Source organism: Sprattus sprattus (assembly GCF_963457725.1).
Source record: "Sprattus sprattus genome assembly, chromosome: 5".
NCBI classification, from domain to species: Eukaryota; Metazoa; Chordata; class Actinopteri; order Clupeiformes; family Clupeidae; genus Sprattus; species Sprattus sprattus.
The window spans coordinates 34,352,242-34,370,660 of record NC_137924.1 but is presented as its reverse complement, the minus strand read 5'-3'; the positions used below and the strand labels follow the sequence as shown (position 1 = coordinate 34,370,660).

The 18,419-nt window shown below is 39.6% G+C and overlaps 2 protein-coding genes across 2 annotated transcripts; one reads left to right on the top strand and one right to left on the bottom strand.

The window, feature by feature from the left end:
- Positions 1-307: 307 nt before the first annotated feature.
- Positions 308-9,368, top strand: ggcx (gamma-glutamyl carboxylase). Its single transcript, XM_080838732.1, has 15 exons — positions 308-490; positions 801-1,007; positions 1,572-1,730; positions 2,049-2,214; positions 2,494-2,572; positions 4,046-4,152; positions 4,940-5,103; positions 5,299-5,600; positions 6,564-6,695; positions 7,059-7,210; positions 7,486-7,655; positions 7,849-7,979; positions 8,163-8,310; positions 8,468-8,672; positions 8,999-9,368. The coding sequence occupies exons 1-15, from the start codon at positions 460-462 to the stop codon at positions 9,156-9,158; spliced, it is 2,313 nt and encodes a 770-aa protein (XP_080694858.1). The 5' UTR covers positions 308-459; the 3' UTR covers positions 9,159-9,368.
- Positions 9,369-10,218: 850 nt separating this feature from the next.
- On the bottom strand, positions 10,219-15,985 carry snx24 (sorting nexin 24). Its single transcript, XM_080838278.1, has 7 exons — positions 15,814-15,985; positions 13,394-13,477; positions 13,010-13,114; positions 12,557-12,651; positions 12,369-12,398; positions 12,094-12,158; positions 10,219-11,255 (listed from the first exon to the last, which is right to left on the bottom strand). The coding sequence occupies exons 1-7, from the start codon at positions 15,901-15,903 to the stop codon at positions 11,185-11,187; spliced, it is 540 nt and encodes a 179-aa protein (XP_080694404.1). The 5' UTR covers positions 15,904-15,985; the 3' UTR covers positions 10,219-11,184.
- Between the last annotated feature and the right edge of the window lie 2,434 nt (positions 15,986-18,419).

Sequence of the window (18,419 nt, the reverse complement as noted above, 5' to 3'; positions counted from 1 at the left end):
CATACTATTTTGAAATTCGGCTGAAGTGGGGACTTTTACAATGACAACTCAGCTGTGCATGATCCCAGAAGCGCATTGTGTAGGTGTGTCCGCCCTGCGACTCTGTGGTTAATGTTTATATTTTTCCACTGCAATTCAGTTAAACTATTTTTAAGTTTACACTTCATTTAGAAATATTGTACCTTATGTTCGTGGCTCCTGTTTTAAAATATTTTGTATAGGATATATTTGTGGCTTTTGTTGACTTGGACTTTTATTTTGGGATATTTAGTCCTTTTCGTAATCGTTCATCTCAGTGGTTGTGTAAACCAGTCGCCGTGTTATGACACGTCCCCAAATGTGTACGTGTGGAGAATCAGATTCTACTCATCCCTAGAGTAAAGTTTGCCTACAGGACGACATTCTAGGTACCGCTCTGGTATCCCTTTCCTGCACCTGGTCCACCTTTGAGTGAGAAGCATGGAGGCAGGGGGATCAGACGTGGCAGCGGGTAGGAGCACAGCAAATACACTCCACTAGCATACATTAACACTCATGTTAGTACTTCTAAAATATATGCAAACCCGTTGCCAACATTATTTGCTTAGAAGGGCAACAGGGAAGTTCACTAACCCCTCAGTTATGCTACCTTATGAATTTAGAATAAATGAATGCATTGTCTCAGATTGGCCTTTTAATTACGATGTAAGAGTGTTATTCCGCACAAAGGATTGGTACTGTAAGCTAGCAAACATGCATTTAAAATGTTATGCCAATTCAACTGGATCTAGCCTGGAAGTTCTTGTACATTCTCCTTTTAGGTGCCCCGCACGTAGAGCCAGCCTCGGCTCAGGAAGAGAGCAGGGATGAGGGCACACAGGCCACGGTTGTGAATACCTCAACAGAAAGCCGAATGAAGCGGCTTTTGGGCTTTGAGAAAGGGGACCTGTCCTCCTGGCACCGGTTTGTGTGTCTGTTGAATCGGCCCACTGACCCAGCCTCTCTTGGCATCTTCCGTTTCGTGTTTGGTAAGTAGTCAGTGACTAGAGATTTACAGTTGTCTCCCACTGTTTGCAACACCCATGCAATAGCAGTCAATGACAGCTTTATCCTGTAGTTGTGCTGAGGCTGCTAAAATGGGCCACAGGTATGTGCCTAGTGTGGTCTCAGAGGAATGGAATGTTTTGGGAGACCCTTGTCGAATGTTTGGTCCTTATTACTTGAAAAATAGTGGATCATGTTGTCTTGTTTTATCATCAACATTTTAGGGATAGTTAACTGTTGTTAACTGTGTTCTTGTTATGTTCCTTTAAAGCAAACATTTGTCAAGTATTTACTGGTCAAGAAGAAAAACATTTTACAAGGAGTGATACGTTAACTCAGGAGGTTTTGGAGCGCACTCTAAGGTTAAATTTGGCCATCTGGTAGTTAGAGAGGAAGTCATTGTACACATATGAAAAAGACAAACTGGAGTGTGCTCACAAGAAAAACCCACGTCTTTGCTCAGTTGTTCAGCTAAGTTAATTGGCTAAACAGTGAAACATCTTGATATTCACACTGTATGCTTCGTCTCATGCTCTTATGGTTCTCAGGGATGCTGATGGCTATTGACATTACACAGGAGCGAGGCCTGAGTCACCTGGACTACAAGTTCCTGGATGGGGCGCCGGTGTGTCGCTTTCCACTGTTCAACTTCATCAAACCTCTGCCCCTAGACTGGATGTACTTAGTCTACGTGATCATGTTAATAGGTTAGTGACATGCTAACTACATGCACATCAAAAATGTTAACAATTCTATATTTTGTACTGACAGCAGTTTGTTTAAGAGTTGTGAGTGTATAATACAAGTGGGCTACCAGTTGAGGTGAAGCTGGGCTAATCCAATTCAGCCATGGGGGAATTCATTTATTAACTGGCAAAACAGGTTCTGATTATTTGTACCATATCACCACTTAATGACTGGCTGGGACAGACTTTACACGCTATATTGTCCAATAATAAACTGAGGTTTGTTTTGTTAATATGACCTTTATCTGCCCGTGCATGTATGTGCGTGTGTTTGCACAGGTGCACTTGGCATCATGCTTGGATGTTTCTATCGGCTGTCTTGCCTCATGTTCATATCCACCTACTGGTACATCTTCTTCCTGGACAAGACGGCCTGGAACAACCACTCCTATCTCTATGGCCTAATTGGTGCCCAGCTCACACTCATGGACGCTAGCAGATACTGGTGAGTGATGGAATGACAGTTGATGTGAGTGATCAGATTTGTTGTCTGCTGTATGCTCTGTCTTTGTAGACTTTTTGGTACTGTAGCACCTCCTGCTTTCCTAACATTGTTCCTGTTTGTGTAAATAATAATTGCATAATCCTTGCTGACAAACACCACTGAGTGTGAGTGACCTTGTTCATATGATGTCATCTCAGCTGTTCAAAATGTGTTCAATCCAGATCACAGATTATTTGTATTCATGGTGGTTTAAATATTTTCATTTATTAAACACTGCAGGTCAATCGATGGACTGTTTAGTGCCAGGAAGAGGAATGCTGATGTTCCACTGTGGAACTATACACTCCTTAGGTTCCAGGTCAGTCTGGTCTCCAGCTAAAAGTTATTATGTCATTGCGCCAGCAATCCTTTATGGATCATCCTATTGCATAAAGTGTGTAGGGATAATACTATGACAGAAACATTAAAAAAAGTATGTGTCCTCACTAATAACTGTGTTACTGGCACAGTGTCCCTTTAGTAATACTGTGTTCATCACCCAAACCACATGTAAACATATACTTTGGTTAACAGAAAATATATGAACACACCAACAGATTCCTCTTATACCTACAATCAAATCAGATGTGTTATGGAGACAGAGAATGCTCTTATACCTACAATCAAATCAGATGTGTTATGGAGACAGAGAATGCTCTTATACCTACAATCAAATCAGATGTGTTATGGAGACAGAGAATGCTCTTATACCTACAATCAAATCAGATGTGTTATGGAGACAGAGAATGCACATGTATGTGAAATGTGTGTGCACCCTTGCCCCTGCAGAGGAGATGCTGTCTTATGTATTGTAATGATAAAGATGTATCTATTCATCGATATACGGGTGTGTTCTTGCATAGTTTTGTTCGACACAATTTTGCACTGCACTCGTTCCCATGTTTGATCTGTGAGCAAGCACACACATGCACATACATACTGTAGTTTGTATTTAACAAAATCTACAGGAATACACCAACAGATATCCCTTAAGCCTTCATAAAATGTATGTATTATTTAACCAATACCAGCTTTGTTACCTTGGCAGAGGTAAACAACAACAAAAGCATTATGCACAATACAAAACAATGCTTATAACATAATTGTTTATCAGATCATAGTAAACTAATAACTATTACAGTATAAAAAAGAAAGGGCTTGTAACAAACACAGTTGAATGACAGATGAGCTCTAAAGAGGCGAGTCTTTAAACGCTTTGTGAGACTCTTTGAATGTGGGCTACCATGGCTGTCACTGAAATGGATAGCACTAGGTAGGTCATTCCACCACAGCTGTACCATTAATGAAAAGAGTCTTGATTGCCATATCTTGCTGTGGAGAGAGGGCAAAGACAATAGATGTTCTTCAGAGGAATAAAGTGGTTGAGTTCTTCCTAGATCTCGATAAGGTGCATCGCACACAATGAACTGAGACCATCAACTCGCTCTTCAAAACTGACTGACTCATATTTAAATAGCAAAGTTTGTGTTGTCTGCTTATGACTGCCAGAATGTCAGTGGGTCATTTGTGTTAGAATTGCTTTCCTGCACCTTGTTAGATTATATTTCATGCCCATACAACAGGCTGTAGGAGAATCAAACCATCTCTTTTCTCATAGGAAGCATCCATGTAATTAAATAGGTTATGATCTAGCTGTCTGTTGCTGCGGTGCAATCACATTCACATTCTCTTGCAGAAATGCATCTCTAGTTAGAAGTGTGATTCATTCACCACAACGCATTAGGTTGTGGTAACATTCAGAAAAATGACAAAATCTTCACATATTTTCCAGATATTCATGGTGTACTTCATTGCTGGAATCAAGAAGCTTGATGCAGACTGGGTGGAGGGATACTCCATGCACTACCTCGCTCACCACTGGCTTTTTGACCCATTCAAGTAAGTAAGCACATTTTATTAGAGCACATTTAGCACATTAGCACATTTTATTAGAGAGTTTGATGGAGTAAACCTGACAATGTTGATTGAGCACAGACAGGAAAAGAGAGGGATTCCTGTTGTCTAACAACTTCAAGCAGTGAAAGACACTTTTAAATCTACTGACAGGGATTAGAGAAAGAAGAGCATTGTAGTTATTTCCACAAAGCAGATGTGAAGGTTACCAACGAGCAAGTCAGAACAGGAGTGCAGTGGGAGGAGGAGTGGAGCTCAAAGGAAGTGGACATTTTAGCTAAATATAACTCCTCTGGTCAGTACAACCAGACTGAACCACACCAACACAACAATTCCAAGCATACATCAAAATCTACTGGCTGCAGAGATTTGTGATAGCGATTTTTTTACCTCAAGTCTAACTGAGTCTCATTGAAAATCAGTTTTTGTGTTAGTGCCCAAATGCCAAAACTAGCGTTGATGAATACCGAGGGGTTGCAAATACTGACACAAATGTACACTTAGATGTGATGTCAATTGTTTGCCTCAAGCATGATAAGGATAAAATGTGGAATGGTCATCTCTCAGTCACTACTCTTTGACCATTGTGCTATTGTGCGTGGGTGTGTAAACCAGAGAAATGGAGAACACGAAATAAAAAAGTCAGTGATTCACTGTTTGTTTCAGGGTTAAAGTACAGAACTAAATGTAATGGAAAGCTTCCAGGGCTTCCAACGGCACAGTGTTGCAGTATGCATACTTCACATATGTGACCGCTTGTATCTGTTCACAGGCTGATCCTCCCATTTGAACTGGTCAGTCTGCTGGTGATTCATGGAGGCGGTTTGGCTCTGGACCTCACAGCCGGATACCTGCTATTTTTTGACGTCACCCGCCCCTTTGCAATCATCTTTGTCTCCTATTTTCACTGCATGAACTCCCAGCTCTTTAGCATTGGTGAGAAGAACAGAAAACTATCTGCATAAAAAGTGGAATTCAAACAGTACAATACAATGTTATATGAAAACAACTATGTAACAAAGATATAGTGTATGTTGACATAGCAATGCAGTTAGATGTACAATGTTTTGGCTTTTGGCCTGTAACACTCTGTTATGAAAAAAATCAATAAGGACTCTTGTTTGTGTGCAGGTATGTTTGCCTACACCATGTTGGCCACTAGCCCCCTATTCTGCTACCCTGACTGGCCAAGACGCTTCTTTGGCCACTTCCCACAGTTCTTATGGCCGATACTACCCTTCACATCACCACCATCACAGACCAGCTCCTCATGCGTTTACCCAAACCCACCGACAGGGTCTGCAGTCCCACAGGAGGGCGCCTCCACCCCTAAGCCCTCCAGCCCCAGACTGAAGCACAAGCTCAGAGCAATCTTTACCATAATCTATATCATAGAGCAGATTTTCCTGCCCTACTCCCACTTCATCACACAGGTATGTCATGCAACTGAAGAACTTAACCACTCTCTAAATATATCACAGTGCATTTCACCAATGTAACATGGATGCCTGGGGGAACCTTTGTTATGTGTGTTGTGACTTTTACTAGACAACTGCATGCTTGTAATGTTACTTGCCTGAGGTTGGTGAGTAAACTTTTTATAATTTGTCAAATACCTGACAACGACCTCAAACTACCAGTCAACCAGCTGCTCAACTACCCCTAACCTAAACCTGCTCTTAATCCTCTTACCTCAGACTCCCATCAGAGCCCCATCATGACTAGCTCCTTACTTTGACCTAAACCTTATCCCTCGGTCTTCCTAATGGTAAACAGAATGTCATCGGTTTGTTGAACAAACACAATCAATATAAAGTGGCTTCAAGTCTCAGTTTGTGTGTTGAATTGAATATGCCAAGCTAAAGTACGTTTTTCTACTCTTGTTTTCGCTGCAAAGACAGTGTTTGCTCAGTCAAAGTAAACATGGCCATCAGCCGGCAGTGGCTGTTCTCTGTTAATGTTCATTTGTATGTACAAAACGAGCCAACCTGTCATTTACCCGTGTGGTAAAGATGTAGTACTTCTAAATGAACTTTGTACAGAAAATACAACAAATTCCCTGCAGAAATACAAGTCCCAGCTGTATCAGCAGTGTGAGCAACTATAGTGCAAATTATGTTTAAGCATGTATATATTCTGAACTTCAGGAAGATGTAACTTTAGTAAGACTTATTCAGCTTAGTGTACTTGTAACATAACAGGCTGCTGGAGAATCATTTCCTTAAAGTGTTAAATGGCAAGATTAGCCATCCAACCCCAGCCATAGCACAAAGCTAGGGTGTTTAGAGATGAGAGCCTTCAGGTCAACTACAGGTCATTCCACTCATTTAGAAGTTTGTCTTTTTCAGCCTGTGTTTGGGGTGTTATTTAGACTGCTTTCCATCTGTCATACACAGGGCTACAACAACTGGACCAATGGGCTTTATGGATACTCATGGGACATGATGGTTCACTCACGATCCCACCAGCATGTTAAGATCACTTATCGGGATGGAATCACAGGGGAGGTTGGATACCTTAACCCAGGGGTAAGGATGCGGTGTGTGTGTTTGTGTGTGTGTGTGTGTGTGTGTGTGTGTGTGTGTGTGTGTGTGTGTGCGCTTAAAGGATACTCTGGTACTCTGGACAAAGTGTATGCAGCTATTAAATCTGCCTGTTTCGCTGTGTTGTTATTGGGGAGCTGAATTTCATCAGCATCATGTTTAAGTCATGTTCCTGGTGTAGGTCATTCAGAATGTGTAAGGTTCAGTTCAAGTCTTCGCCAAGTTTAGTTACTATAATGACTTGTATGTAATGTATGTAATTTCCTTACAGACCAGTAGAGACCCAGACAATATATTGTGGTGATATAGTGTTTCCTGTTTTTAATCACGAATTAACTCTTTCTCAAGGTGTTCACACAGAGCAAACGCTGGAAGGACCATGGGGACATGCTGAAGCAGTATGCCACCTGCCTCCACCAGCAGCTCCCACGATACAACATCTCCGAACCGGAGATATACTTTGACATCTGGGTGTCCATCAATGAGCGCTTCCAGCAGAGGTATGAGGACAACTCACACGTGAAGTGTAGAGTTTTAGGTTTCATTTTTTCCCCTGAAAAACCATTTTTACATATGTTTTAAAAGCTGACACTTAAAAATGTATTATTATTAAATTAGGAAATTGGGATGTTTGTCAAACTTAGGGTGTAAAGTAATGCCTTACTTTACTTTGTAAAATCGTTGTTAACCTTGTTATATGGGTTGTATGGTACCTCATCCTTGCCTGAGAGTGAGACAGATAAGGTTTTACTAATCTCCTCACATTGATCTGCAGGATTTTTGATCCTCGTGTTGATATAGTGAAAGCTGACTGGTCACCTTTTAAGCCAAATCCCTGGCTCATGCCCCTGCTGGTGAACCTCTCGCCTTGGAGGACTAAGTTTCAGGACATTGAGGACACCCTTGATAATCAGACAGAGATTGTCTTCATCGCTGACTTCCCTGGTGAGTCTCTGTGCCATTGCTTGAGATTACTTTAGAGGTTGCCCATGTTTTAAGTTCACAACAAGTGTTATACATTTCAATTAGTCAATTTGAAAAACTTCTAGATCCTACATTAATCAAGTTCAAGTGGTTTCCTCTATTTCCTAGTTACTGCTACTGATCTGTAATGTGGGTGGATGTGTATGTTTTGCAGGCTTGCATCTGGAGAACTTTGTCAGTGAAGATTTGGGCAACACCTCTGTGCAGGTGCTGCAGGGTCAGCTGAATGTGGAGATTGTGGATGAAAAGAAAAACTACACTTTGCAGCAAGGCGAACAGATGAAGGTACAGTCATACTTACCTCAAAATGCTTTAACGCGCTGAATTTCGAGACGCTACAGTACAACGTAGAATTAATTAAAGCGTATATAAAATATGAATACATACTGTGGATCCGAACCTATAAGACCTATGTGTAATGCAAATGTACTTGTTTGTATTTGAATGTATTTGCATGCGTGAGAGCAGCTTCCAGCTGGAGCCTACCATAAGGTGTACACTGTGTCAGAGGGGCCATCCTGCTACATGTACATCTATGTCAACACCACAGAGGCGGCTCTCCAGCAGAACTTCACCAAGCTGTCTGAGCTGCAGGAGCGCATTCGCAATGGAACTGGCGAGTTCAGACACACACACACACACGCATACGCACGTACACGTACACACACACAGACACGCAAACACCACCACCACCAAAGTACCCAATCCAGCATTCATAAACACTCCTCACACAGTGCTGTAGTAACACTGGTCTGGTACCTTACGTTCCACAGAGACGGAGCCTCTGGCACCAGAGCTTCAGCCCCTCATGATTGATAATGACGATGGCCTAGCAGAGGTCAACGCCACCGACCCCGTCGTTCAGTTGTTCCTGAAGCGACAGCGCCGCATGAAGGAAGTAAAGAAACGACGCGAGGCCTCCTTCATCGAAAGGATGAAACGATTCTCTGTGAAAAAATACTACATGCTGCGACGTGGGTGAGTAAAATTTGCATCTTGTTACTTTAAAAAAGTACAATTCCTGTCAAATGAACCATAGTGTCTGCATGAAATTCAACCTTAACTAAACGACGGGTGTCAATTTAGAAAAAATACTACATGTTGTGACGTGGGTGAGTGTGAAACTTGCATCTGGTTACTTAAAAAAACATACAATTCCTGTCAAATGAACCATAGTGTCTGCCTGATTTGATATCCAACCTAAACCAAACGACGGTTGTCAATTTTAAATGACTCCGTACCTAACGGGGTAACCATTTTTAGTGCAAACTCAAGGTTAACTATCTGTCGGTGTGCAATTTCAGGTTCCTGATGACGTCGATTGCCTTGCGTAATCTGGCCTTTGGGCTCCCCCCTATGGAGCAGCTCCAGAGAGAAGTGGCTTTTGCCAACATGAAAGAGCCAGAGGCCCAGGCTACCAACGAAGACGATTTAAAGGCTGAATTGGGCCATGATGAGCTCTGAGCCTTTGGTCCAAGCAGAACGCTGTTACTGACTGAAGTGTTATCATGGGATTGAGCTATTTGGAACATTCCTAGGGTTTGATGGAGTTTTTGTATGGATGAGTCTTGTTATAATTTTTGCAAATGCTTTTTTTAAGATGGAACTGAAGGTTGAAGTTTAAGATTGTTTTGTAACATGATACTCTGCAACCATAAAAGAACATGAACTGGAGAGTATGTAAGTGTTCTTGACACCTTTTTCCCGGGAATATTGCTGCTTTTTCTGATTTCTGATAATTATGGAAGATAAGAAAGGTGTTAGACTTTCAGCCTATGTTTGGGCAATGAGAGGAACAGGTCAACATGTGTGGGCTAGACCTTGCTTAGTGAGGAAGAGACATTACAAGAAATGCTGGCTTGGACACCATACTGTCAACTAGAACTCTCATACTGGCAGTTCCGTAAACACAAGGTCCCTGAACTCCTAGTCAAGTTATGGTCAGGCAGAATAAATACTGGTTGAGTGAGAGACTTGGCATAGACTGGGGCAAACTTGATCAACTGTGAATGTCATGTCATTCCCTGCAGTAGCCCAACTTGCCTTAGCTAGATTTGTTTTAAAAGGATTTGAAGTAATGATTTTTTTTTTTACCCATGTTTGCCTTTTCATTGTCAGGACAATGCATTAATGTGAAATATTAACAAAGACATTGGGGGGGCTGATTTATTGCTCAACTCAGCAAAGAAACAAACACAAACTCTTTTGTAATTTGCACACTAAGCATTTTTAGTGGCAGTAGCAAGCCCCTGTTTGATTGGCAACATTCCTGTGTGATACAAAAGGGGGAACATACTAAGATATATGCCAGTCATCATGTATGCCATTGTGTTTGTGCACACTGAACTTCACCGGCAGTAGCACTAGCAACAAAAACTCATTCAGATTTTATGGTTTGAAAAAAATCAGTTTTGAATTGGTGTGAAATCGGCTAAAAGCGTATGCAAACCATCACACAATGAGAATGCATCACCATTTGTACGTGAATAAGATTTTATTGCTGTGAAATTATCATGGTATTCACTTTAACACACATGATATCACTGTGACAAGGTTAAAGTGCTTCAGTCAGATATTACTGGGTCAGCAGCACCCATCACTAAGACATCTAGATGGCCAGACAAACGGTACAAAGACAGGGGCCTGTTTGTTAAAAACAAAATCATTTGTAGTGAACTGGCTCAGAGTGAAGTGCAAATCTACCATTCCAAGTAAATGTTTGTGGTCAGTACTGAATGCAGCACATAATGCACGTAGAGCATGTAATGCACTGAAGTCTGTCACTATTCATTCCTCATTTCATTTAAACAATGCATTGAGGTTTACTTTACAGTAACAAAGTTACAGTTTCTTCAACAGCCTTGAAATTAAGTGAGTCCACCGACACAATATACACAGAAGTCAATTGTAGGAAAACAGTTTTTTTTCCAAGAGTGCTGAACCAATTAATCAAATGTCAGCTCTTAAGTGACTCCAAACTGCGGCAACTTTATCCAATCACACAGTTTTGACAAGCCAACCTATCAGTGTCTGTGTTGCAAAAACGGGTGGAGAATGCCCTCTTTCTTTTAACACAGTACATTCAGACTTAACTTACGGTCAGTTTCCCTTTATCATCCAAGGCATTTTGTGCCCGATTTCTGAGAAGAGCATGCAGTACTTCATTTAAATAGATCATAACTAAAGTGATACATTAATAAACATGAAAAAAACCACACCATAAACTTCACAGCCTACATGAGCTCACTTAATCACCCAACATTTCCCCTTTTTCTACCCTTGACACCACTGGTTTTGAGGTAATGTGTAGGCTGTGAAGTATACATACGTAGTACTACCTTAGGGACAGTCGATTTGTGAAGGCCTGTTTTTCTGTTTCCAATCTGTATTAATTTGTCCCTCTAACGTGTTAGTGCGATCTTAAGTAGAGGTCAGGGTTAGTGTGTACTTCCTCTTCATGGAGTGCCACCGGAGTCATTCATGTTCCAGTCTACCTCGGCTGAAGGTCTGGATAGAACATTCCATGGATTACTCCCTCGATGACCACATTAGGAAATGTGTCTATGTGGGGGACAAGATATGGAAAGGATCAAATTAAATTAAACATTTCATTTTGAGTCATTTGGACATACATTTAAGTGAATTGCAGATCAAATGGCAGAAAGTAACTGCTACAATCATTAGTAGCTTTACTAAGGTAGTGCTGAAATTGTTCAAAATGCCAAAAGTTCATGTCTATTGCCCAACAAAAGTTGAATCTTATGTCCGGGCAACACAGTGTGGATTCTGTTCAAATGTTTGTGCAGTCTAATCATTGAGTAACTGTGTACAGTTCTGGGGAGAAACATGAGCAGTTAGCTCCAACCGTTTCCCTGATAAACAGAATTGTACAGCCCATCTTATCACTTTGTGCATGGCCCACACTTTCAACTTCGCGTGGCTAAGTAGAGATACCACAAGTTCCCCGGGTGAACATATTTAGTTAACTCCATACAATGATAAGAATTCATATAATGTATATAAAGTTTATTTTAAAAAGAAATAAATCAGAGCCTAAATGTATAGCCTAACAAACAGAAAACTTCACAACAGCCACATCACTCCCTGGGTTAACCGCCACAACAGTATGTGTGGTTATCAGAGATGAGGCTGATCTTTGCTTTCTGCCATCTCATTTGTCATATGGAGTGTCACAAACAGTGCAGCAGTTTTATAACTTTATAACTTGTGTGCCTTTCTCAAGAAAGCTTGTCCTATTTGTATACACTTTGCATTGACTAAGTGAAAAACATTTTATATCTCTACATACAAAACTGCTTAGGGAATGTGCCCCTATAAAACAGTGAATATCCGTGCCATTTCCTCCCTACATTGGCACACATGGGTGCTGGCTCATTACCATGGTTATCTGGGAGCACATAGGGGTCCCTTAGGAAGAGGAGGGCTGGCTGATGAGTCAGCTTGCTGTGGGGAGAGAGGAAAGCAGTCAGCAGGTTTCTGTTGAGACGCAAGCAGTATGACACCACAGCAGACTTCTCAACAGTCTAGCCTATTGCTTATGAAACACTGTTGTTTTAATGCATACTCTGAACAATGTACATTTGTCAATGGTGTATATAGGAAAAACACTGCATTTATAGGTTAGTTGTAGAAGAGTTAAAATGATAATCTTACCTCGATTCATATGATTCAGTGTCAAATGACCTATAGGGAAAGAGACATAACATTTGTCAACAAATTTAATAACAAATTTAAATCTCAAACAGATTGAGAAAAGTTACATTCAAAACAGTTTCAAGGGCCAGCACATTAAGTTCCCAGTCCTCTTTTTAGATCCTAGAATACCAATTCAACAACCTCACCCACAACTCTCAGTTTTTGGCAGCGAGGGAAAATGGCGGATGTTGAGGAAATCCAGGAAAATCTTGGGGAGAACCTCATTTTCCATGATTATAGTCTACGAGAGAATGAGAAAACCAGACAAAAACAGCGGGTTGCAGTAGAAAGAAAAACATTTGTAGGGAATGGAGTGCTTGACGGCTTCTTTTTTTCCATTTCCTAAACAATAGACAATTTTTACCTCAAAGTAAATCCTTTTGACCAAAATAAGGCCATAAAATAATAATTAGATCTGACAACAGGTAAACAACTTACTGCCACCAACTTGCAGCAAGCAGAATTTTACAAGACACAGTTAATTATTAATTATTATATATGGTCGGAAATTAAAAATGGTGGGACGGCACATAGCCCAATTATCCTGGGTGTAATGGGTAGTGGGGGTTTGTGGGACTGCACAGATGAAAAGAGCCTACCTGGAGGTAGAGCTCCAGACCATGTCTCCTCTGCTCCAGCACTTTTGGGATCCAGTTCCTCACATGTTTGGAAGGAATCTCAGTAACTTTGGTTATTTTCTTCAGCTGAAAGGAGAGCATTTAGAGAATGCTTTAAACCTCTCTGTATAGCTAATTTCTCATCACAGCTCATAGGACCCTATTCCCAAACTTACACTGAAGACAATTAGGAAATGATTGCAATACGTTTCAAACATTCTTGATATTCAAGAATGAAGTAGAGCAGTGGGACCAAACCCAAACCCACCCATCTTCTTGATTAGGAGTGCTTGAGCAGCTACATTGCACTCCAATAGCTCATACTGAAATGCTGGCAGAAAAGGAACTGAATCTATGAGTAATCACCGCTTTATGTAGTGTGTGGAATTCGCTGTAGCGTTTCTCAACAGTGTGCTGGCGGCCACACATTAGCACCTCAATCTTGAAGACCTTGAGGAAAAAAAGACAGCAAAGATTTCAGTGTGCTATGCAGGGGCATTATTAAGATGGGTAAGTTCTGACGTGTACTGACAAAAATGAAAAAAAAAAAAAAAAAGATTTTAACTAAAATAATTCACAAATGCATTTGATGGTGCATCTGTTTCACCCATAAAGTGTCAGATAAGTTTACATTTTGCAATTATATGTGCATTGAAGGTCCAGTCTCTGATTCTAACCCAATACACTTTTAGTCAAATTCAGTAAATTGCCTCTCATGGTCCTCTGTCTAGCTGTCCACTTTGGTGATCGTACAGTCCTGGCGCTGTAACTACAAACTTAGTGACTTGGACAGCAACAAAGTCTGAATTGCGGACTGTACCTTGAAATCAACAAACAAATACATGCTTAACTTTACAGAGAATACCGGTCTTTTAATGTACAGGACTTTGGACTAAAAGAGTACATAAACTACACACAAATCACAATCAATTGTTTTTGATATTACTGCCACAGGTCCTATGCTTGAACCTTAGATTAAGAAACACTAGAATGTGAATTAGTCTTCCTGGAGTACAGAACTTCCTTTTCCTGCTATCAATGTCAGCAATGTCAGCATATCAGGCATGTCCGTGTGGATTAACACATTTAGAATGGACAGAACAAGAATGGGAATGGAAATTTAGGTATCTACTTGAGTCTATCTTAGTCTAAAAACAAGTATGACTTTAGCTGACAAATGACTGAACTCTAATAGCTCAGCTTATCCTGTCAAAATGAGAAGTTCAAAGCTGCATGGTCAGGTGAGTCCAGTGTGATCCTGTACATTTGGAGTATTTTCCCCCTGAAGGTTCAATCTGGTAAATACACATATTACACAATTTGGTACAAATTAAAATAGTGATGTAGTTTCCTCTTCTTGAAATACATACCAAATTAATGAGCCCCTTAATCATATACAAGATGTTTTTTGTTAGTTTGTTTTATCTCAAATCGCTAAGAATACATATTTAAGATTGTATGGTCAGTGGCTTATTTTGGTGAGCAAATCCTTCTCTCTCCAAGACCCACTATTGCCAATATGTTTTGACTATCTGTATGCATAGTATTTTGAAGAGACTATTTAGTCAGTAATATACTGTGTGAAGTGTTGCACATTGCCAAATCTACGTCTATGTTCTTATAATCACATTATTGTGTTTATATTTTCTGTAGCTACATTAGGCATTTCTACAGGATCAAACTCAAATTATATTCAAGAACAGAGCAACAGATACTTTCTGAACAGAGTATCTGTATTATGCAGGTCGTGAGAAATGTGTAACTACACAAATATTTGGCAAAAAGTGCAAAGTGCCCGTCAAGGCAATGAGGTTAAATGAAGGTTAAAAAAAATGAATTCTATTGGTCTGGTTTCCAAAAATCCTTTTCCAGTTAATCCCTCATGTGGTTAAGTGAACACACCTAATTTATCTTAAATCGGCTGCATTTAATACATTGAATAACGGATGGGGTGTAGCACAGGCATTAGTGCGACCCTGACGGATTTTGTATTACTTTGTTAAGTGTAATGTACGCTGACTGTAAAAGCTATGGTGGTGAGTTACGCATCTTTTACAGGAACGAGAGAAGTTAACATTCAGACAATGGTGTTTAAGAAGGAAACAATAATGATACGATTGTGTCCAAGAGGGAACTGAATCAGTAGTGACAAAGATAACAGACGTAGCTAGAATACCGTTACCGCTACAAAGGCATTCCATGGCTTTGTGGATAGCCTACCCATGGTTCGAGTTCCACCACCGCATGTTAAATGTCATCAGCTAAAATGAACTGACTTTCACGATAGTGGTGTGTTAATACCACAATACATCAAAGCCATTATGCCATTTTATGTGCCCTGGTCGCGGTAATATTTGCCCACCACCAGTTGTTATCATGAACACGACTAAATCGTTTGAGAATATGAATATGAAAGCCACATTACACTTAGTAGTGAGAGCCGATCAGCTGATTTCGGTCATGTTCTCGCACGAGAAAACACCTGTGATATTAGAATCAACAGCTCATCGCTGCAATCTTACCCCCCCCCCCCCCCAAAAAAATAGCCTACATCCCCTATACGATACGGAGGAAATCATCCCAATATCCAACTCGTCAATTTCATTAAGGGATCAGGTATTCAGAGATGTAGTTTACATTTATGACGAGTTGCGTATCGTGTGTAGTACGTTACTATACGAGTACGCTACAATAGACGTATTTCTATATGGGGTATTATACATCCTAATGTTAACTGTATATAATTTTTTGACCAAGCAATTCATTCAGGCGTCGCACATTCTTACCGTATATCCTCTTTCCAAGGCATTGTCCTCCGATCGAAAAGAAGGAATAGAGACCATAAGGGGGTGCATCTCGAAAAAAGCAAAGTTCATGTAGGTAAGCTATTACATAACATAGTTAATTTACTGGACTTTCACGAAGCCAGCTATAGCGCTCAGGACCAGCGAGTGAGATTTGCATTCTTTCTATCGTCACTTCACCAACAGGAAAAAGGCTACGCGCACCTTTCAAAATAAAGGTTCATATTGGCTGTACATTTTCAAGTGTGAAATTAAGAGTTTGTAATCGTATCGTGTTAAAAGCAGTAATAAACAGATTATGTCAAACTTTTAAGATAAAATAAGAGTTCGGACAAGATGTTAATAATTTGGAATGGAATAATACTATAATTATGTCCATAAATAAGCTGTTTTCCCTTTTCACTTGAGTGAGATTCACAATAGCTTTGGCAGTTGAACCTCAGTAGTCCACCAAAATAGCAATGATTAAGAACAGAGAGAATATCACCAGCTTCATTAAACACTTGATCTTGTTTCATTCATAAACCAGTTTTCCGACTGCATGCTTTTTTAATGGGTTTATTTAATATTTCAAGTATATGTTTAAAATATCAAACAGGCCTATCCCTTTATGATATACATCGGGCTGTAAAAGGACATAGGGGCTGATGGGCCATGCTGAGTCTCTGGCTGAGATTTTCACTGCCCTACAACATTCATCACCTACAAGTGGAGTCAAAACATGACCTCAGTGATCATGACCTCACATGAGTCATGAGAGGGCTGCAAAACATTGCATTACTTTGGTATGCTCCCTTTATTCCTTTCATTTAGATCCTTATTATTTTTTTAATGCTTTAAGAACTACTTTATGTTACTCGACTTTGGTATTCCATATGAAATGTTTTCACCACCACATCACTCAGATGTGGCTAATATTTTAGAGATACGCTAATGCGTGCTCACTAAATTTGATCGCTAGACATGGTTGTCAGCATTTAAAAGAAAGTAGCACATCTGTGGGTTGTGGGATGGGATGTGTCACAGTTTAGGAACTGCCATATACTGTATGCCATTCTACCGAATTGGTGCAAAGTCAGGTCGGAAATATTTTGAATTTTTTTATGTTTTATTCCCAAAACTTTGTCCGTATGTATATTGTACCATATCTTAAGTACACATATCTAGAAAAAGAACAGTCAATTTTTATATTGTATTTTCAGAATGTGTTGGAATGTTTTTCCTCTTCCAAAAAATGTCACTACCGAAACATCACATTTACTATAGTAAAAAAGTACTATTATTGACCTGTTCAGATTGTGTTTCCTTCCCTTCTCTGAAGAGTATTTTTACAAATATTTCTTGAAGATTTTCACAATGAAATCCATAAAAATGAATTTTTTACCAAATGTTCAAGTTCAATTTATACAATTCATCAAAATATAAGTGCAATATTTCTTTGTAAAATGCAAAATACTGATCATATTGATTCCAGAGTTGTTGATTGATGAAATTGAACATACATTAATCCAATCAGTATCATAACATTTTACTTGATTACTCAATATACTTAATTTTTTACAAAACATCCTGTGTTTCGGTAGTGCTGCCCTGTTTCGGTAGTGACATCCAGTGTTTCGGTAGTGACTGCACTGTTGGATGGATGTTCATTTCTCTCCCAAAATCTTCCAAAAGGTGCTCTGGGCTGCCCTTTAGTCCACACAACACATTTATTTAAAAATGATGGGATTTAACTACTTACCATTTCATTTTGTCACTACCGAAATCATCAGGTCACTCACTACCATATGTTTCGGTAGTGACTGTTTCGGTAGTGACAATTCTAGCTAACTTTAAGCATAAATAAAGGATTCTAGCAAGCACACGGCTTGCAAACAAATATTTGAAGAGGTGTACTCACATACAAACATAAGATTTTGCATGAAACCCAAAAAGGTTTACTTAATTGAAGAAAACATGGGTTTCGGTAGTGACAATTCTTAAGGTTACACGTCGATTTTCAGACTTTGGAACCCATTTATATAAAAACTATGGGATTTAGCTACTTACCATTCAACCATGAGGGACAGGGATGCAGTGTCACTGCATGGTCAAAAATGCAGGGTCGTGGCTAAAACACAGGCTCAGCCAATGGACTAAAACTCTTGTGTTTCGGTAGTGACATGAAAACTAGGGACATGATTTTTTGAGTATAGTTAATTGATTTAAAAATTAAACCCACAATAAATCTAAATATTCCAAGTTCTGTTTCAACCCAATCATAAAGATCATAAAGATTAAATAATTGAAAAAAATCTAAAAAAATTGAAAAGTGTTATTTACAGGCATTGAAATTTAGATGTCAGGGTTGGGGACAGCTACTTCCCAATAGAAAGTACCCTATAAATTATGATTTTGTATATATTTAGCTTATCACTATCTCATTTAATGCATTGGGTTTATATAGACCATAACATTTTCTTAGTAAATATCTATGCCTAAATACCTAATTGTTTTGTAAATAGTTTTTATTGTTGAGGGACTGCATATTACACGAATTCGGTAGAAAGGGTTATATCTGGTGATGCACAACACAAGTAAAACAACAT

What these genes read in the sequence shown, in the direction of transcription:
- ggcx (XM_080838732.1), top strand. Translation starts at nt 460, where the DNA reads ATGGAGGCAGGGGGATCAGACGTGGCAGCGG. An exon ending in CTACGTGATCATGTTAATAG is followed by an intron (nt 1,731 to 2,048) that starts GTTAGTGACATG and finishes GTGTTTGCACAG; the next exon opens with GTGCACTTGGCATCATGCTT. An exon ending in AGCAAGGCGAACAGATGAAG is followed by an intron (nt 7,980 to 8,162) that starts GTACAGTCATAC and finishes GCGTGAGAGCAG; the next exon opens with CTTCCAGCTGGAGCCTACCA.
- snx24 (XM_080838278.1), bottom strand. Translation starts at nt 15,903, where the DNA reads ATGAACTTTGCTTTTTTCGAGATGCACCCCCTTATGGTCTCTATTCCT. An exon ending in CCTTGGAAAGAGGATATACG is followed by an intron (nt 13,478 to 15,813) that starts GTAAGAATGTGC and finishes TTTTTCCTCAAG; the next exon opens with GTCTTCAAGATTGAGGTGCT. An exon ending in TCCACACACTACATAAAGCG is followed by an intron (nt 13,115 to 13,393) that starts GTGATTACTCAT and finishes CTCTCCTTTCAG; the next exon opens with CTGAAGAAAATAACCAAAGT.